Source organism: Procambarus clarkii, chromosome 8 (assembly GCF_040958095.1).
Source record: "Procambarus clarkii isolate CNS0578487 chromosome 8, FALCON_Pclarkii_2.0, whole genome shotgun sequence".
Classification (NCBI taxonomy): Eukaryota; Metazoa; Arthropoda; class Malacostraca; order Decapoda; family Cambaridae; genus Procambarus; species Procambarus clarkii.
Window position 1 is genome coordinate 18,081,250 of NC_091157.1, and position 4,264 is coordinate 18,085,513.

General features: G+C 44.7%; 1 protein-coding gene across 1 annotated transcript; it reads right to left on the reverse strand.

Moving 5' to 3' along the window:
• Positions 1-1,980: 1,980 nt before the first annotated feature.
• LOC138359771 (uncharacterized) lies at positions 1,981-3,950 on the reverse strand. Its single transcript, XM_069319459.1, has 2 exons — positions 3,939-3,950; positions 1,981-2,484 (listed from the first exon to the last, which is right to left on the reverse strand). Exons 1-2 carry the CDS (start codon positions 3,948-3,950, stop codon positions 1,981-1,983), a joined length of 516 nt encoding a protein of 171 aa, XP_069175560.1.
• Between the last annotated feature and the right edge of the window lie 314 nt (positions 3,951-4,264).

Sequence of the window (4,264 nt, forward strand, 5' to 3'; positions counted from 1 at the left end):
CAAACTATTCATCAAAATTAGCCAAGCATTTAATATTTATTTACATGTCTATATTTCCCTTGACTTCTCAGTTGGGTCTGGTTACCGGAATACCTCTCACAGGTGGGTAGACTCGTTTTTCAAGCTACCTGGGATCATAACAGTGTTCACCTAGTTCATTCCTCAGCCAATGCCTACCAATTTATGCCTACCTATTCACAAGTTCTACCTACTTCCGTATTAGCCTCGTCACCTATGACCACCTATCACTAGTCTTTCTACCCCGCTTCCAAAATATATCTAGCCCACCACCTTCTCAACTCACTGGCCTATCCAGTTCTCAGTCATTCTACCTACAATAGCTCAACCCGTCCTCTTAAAAATAATGTCACTATTTGCTGGTATGCGCGCTATGGCCAAATTTGGACGTAATTTGAAATTAATCAACTCACAAAAGTGACGTACTGTTCCGTTTTCTGTTCGAGTCGTCCGGCTTACTCGGCAAGCTTTGAAAAGGAAACTTTCCATTTAAAAAAAAAATCCCAAATTTATTTTCATTTTCAGATTACGTCCATATTCGGCCATACTCGGCAATGGCCAAAAGCGACGTTCTTTTTAAGAGGACAGGTTTGCTTAGCTTTAACAACTAGTCAACCGTTTCCCATTCCACTGGTCATAAGCTTGTTCATACCAACCAAACAGTTCCACCAACCAAACAGTCCCACGAACCAAACAGTTCCGCCAACCAAACAGTCCCACCAACCAAACAGTCCCACCAACCAAACAGTCCCACCAACCAAACAGTTCCGCCAACCAAACAGTTCCGCCAACCAAACAGTCCCACGAACCAAACAGTCGCACCAACCAAACAGTCCCACCAACCAAACAGTCCCACCAACCAAACAGTCCCACCAACCAAACAGTCTCATCAACCAAACAGTCCCACAAACCAAACAGTCCCATCAACCAAACAGTCCCATCAACCAAACAGTCCCACCAACCAAACAGTCTCATCAACCAAACAGTCCCACAAACCAAACAGTCCCATCAACCAAACAGTCCCACCAACCAAACAGTCCCACCAACCAAACAGTCCCATCAACCAAACAGTCCCACCAACCAAACAGACCCATCAACCAAACAGTCCCATCAACCAAACAGTCCCACCAACCAAACAGTCCCACCAACCAAACAGTCCCATCAACCAAACAGTCCCACCAACCAAACAGTCCCACCAACCAAACAGTCCCATCAACCAAACAGTCCCATCAACCAAACAGTCCCACCAACCAAACAGTCCCATCAACCAAACAGTCCCATCAACCAAACAGTCCCATCAACCAAACAGTCCCACCAACCAAACAGTCCCATCAACCAAACAGTCCCACCAACCAAACAGTCCCACAAACCAAACAGTCCCACCAACCAAACAGTCCCATCAACCAAACAGTCCCACCAACCAAACAGTCCCATCAACCAAACAGTCCCACCAACCAAACAGTCCCACCAACCAAACAGTCCCACCAACCAAACAGTCCCACCAACCAAACAGTCCCACCAACCAAACAGTCCCACAAACCAAACAGTCCCACCAACCAAACAGTCCTACCAACCAAACAGTCCCACCAACCAAACAGTCCCACCAACCAAACAGTCCCACCAACCAAACAGTCCCACCAAGCAAACAGTCCCACCAACCAAACAGTCCCATCAACCAAACAGTCCCACCAACCAAACAGTCCCACCAACCAAACAGTCCCACCAACCAAACAGTCCCACCAACCAAACAGTCCCACCAACCAAACAGTCCCACCAAACAAACAGTCCCACCAACCAAACAGTCCCACCAACCAAACAGTCCCACCAACCAAACAGTCCCACCAACCAAACAGTCCCACCAACCAAACAGTCCTACCTACGAAAACCAACTGCTAGCTCTTCTTAAATTGCAAAGCTCAGTTTCCCGCCGCTAAGATATGCTAATCACACTCATCAAAGACTTTATAACAAGCTGGTAGAAAGCACCTGGAGCGACTCGCTCTGCTGGGAGTCCGCCGAGGAAGTCAAAATACTGCAAGAGGAATCCCGACACCAGTGAGAGGCAGTGTGCGAATCGCAGCAGGTCCGGTGTGCGATAAGATCCTGTAAGAATATGGTGTCAGCCACGATAAGATCCTGTAAGAATATGGTGTCAGCCACGATAAGATCCAGTAAGAATATGGTGTCAGCGGCGATAAGATCCTGTAAGAATATGGTGTCAGCCGCGATAGGATCCTGTAAGAATATGGTGTCAGCGGCGATAGTATCCTGTAAGAATATGGTGTCAGCCACGATAAGATCCTGTAAGAATATGGTGTCAGCCACGATAGGATCCTGTAAGAATATGGTGTCAGCCGCGATAGGATCCTGTAAGAATATGGTGTCAGCCACGATAGGATCCTGTAAGAATATGGTGTCAGCCGCGATAAGATCCTGTAAGAATATGGTGTCAGCCACGATAGGATCCTGCAGAAATATGGTGCGTTTGGATAAAATATGTATATGGAGTGATAAGATAAAGTTGGAATAAGGTGCGTAAATAAAGAATATAAGGCGATAGAAAACAATAGGGTTAAGATGCGATAGGCTAAGGTAAGAATATGGTGCGATAAGATATGGTATTAATATAATTAGTTAGGAAATTAAAAGAACAAAGTGTAATAGATTATATTACATATAAATTGTCAGGTAGGATTAGGATAAGAATAGTGCGATAGGATAAGAATAAAGTGCTATAGGATAATGTAGTCCGATAGGAAAATAATATATCTCCATGTGCGATTGATAATATAAGAAAAAGATGCGATTGGATAGATTGGTGTGAAGTTAAAATATGGTATCAGAAACGATAGGATAAATTAAGAATATGGTGGCAGGTGTAATAGGATAGAGTAAGAATACGGTGCCACCGGAGTAGCACACCCTAAAATATTAACTGGGTTGCTTTACAACCCATATTTCAAGTCAACTCGACTATTATTACCAGACATAGGCATCAGCAGCGCCTTCAGAGCCTTGAGGTTCCCCAAAACAATATTATAAGAATTATATGTGGGATAAGTCTCAGGGTAAAACAAGCCTCACATTTGTAACTACCATATTTGACCAGTGCAACGAAAGTCAGCTCACTTAATGCACACAACACCAGCTCTCACCCTCTAGAGTGCATCAACACTCCCCCTAAAGTGCATCAAGGCTCCCTCTAAAGTGCCCCAAGACTCACCCTAAAGTGCATCAAGAAAGTGCATCAAGACTTAGCCTAAAGTGCATCAAGACTCCCTCTAAAGTGCATCAAGACAACCCTAAAGTGCATCAAGACTCCCCCTAAAGTGCATCAAGAGTCACCCTAAAGTGCCCCAAGACTCACCCTAAAGTGCCTCATGACTCAGACTAAAGTGCATCAAGACTACCCTTAAAGTGCATCAAGACTCCCTCTAAAGTGCATCAAGACTCACCCTAAGGTGCATCAAGACTCACCCTAAAGTGCCCCAAGATTCCGCCTAAAGTGCATCAAGACTCCCCCTAAAGTGTATCAAGACACCCACTAAAATGCATCAAGACTCACCCTAAAGTGCCCCAAGACTCACCCTAAAGTGCATCAAGACTCCTCCTAAAGTACCCCAAGACTCACCCTAAAGTGTATCAAAACTTCCCTTAAAGTGCATCAACACTTACCCTAAAGTGCATCAAGACTTACCCTAAAGTCCACCAAGACTCAGCCCAAAGTGCATCAAGACTCCTCCTAAAATACAACAAAACTCACCTTAAAGTGCCCCAAGACTCACCCTAAAATGCATCAAGACTGCCCCCCTAAAGTGCATCAAGACTCACCCTAAAGTGCATCATGACTCACCCTAAAGTGCATCAAGACTCCCCCTAAAACGCATAAAAATTTCCCCCTAAAGTGCATCAAGACTTACCCTAAAGTGCATCATGACTCACCCTAAAGTGCATCAAGACTCCCCCTTAATGTGTATCAAAACTCCTCCCCAAAGCTCATCAAGACTCCCCCTAAAGTGCATCAAGACTCCCCCTAAAGGGCCCATGGGACCCGAAAATCCGATGAAAAATGGAATATTTACGAAAAATTACGAAAAATACTACAACGTTCTGGCAACACTGTGGTCCAAACCGTTTAATGATATCTTGAAAAATAACGTAATTAGAGTCAAATTTCCCGCTGCAACTTTCGTGAATCTGGTCCTCGCGCCGTGAGTACGCCGCGGGGTATTGTATCTTACGTTGT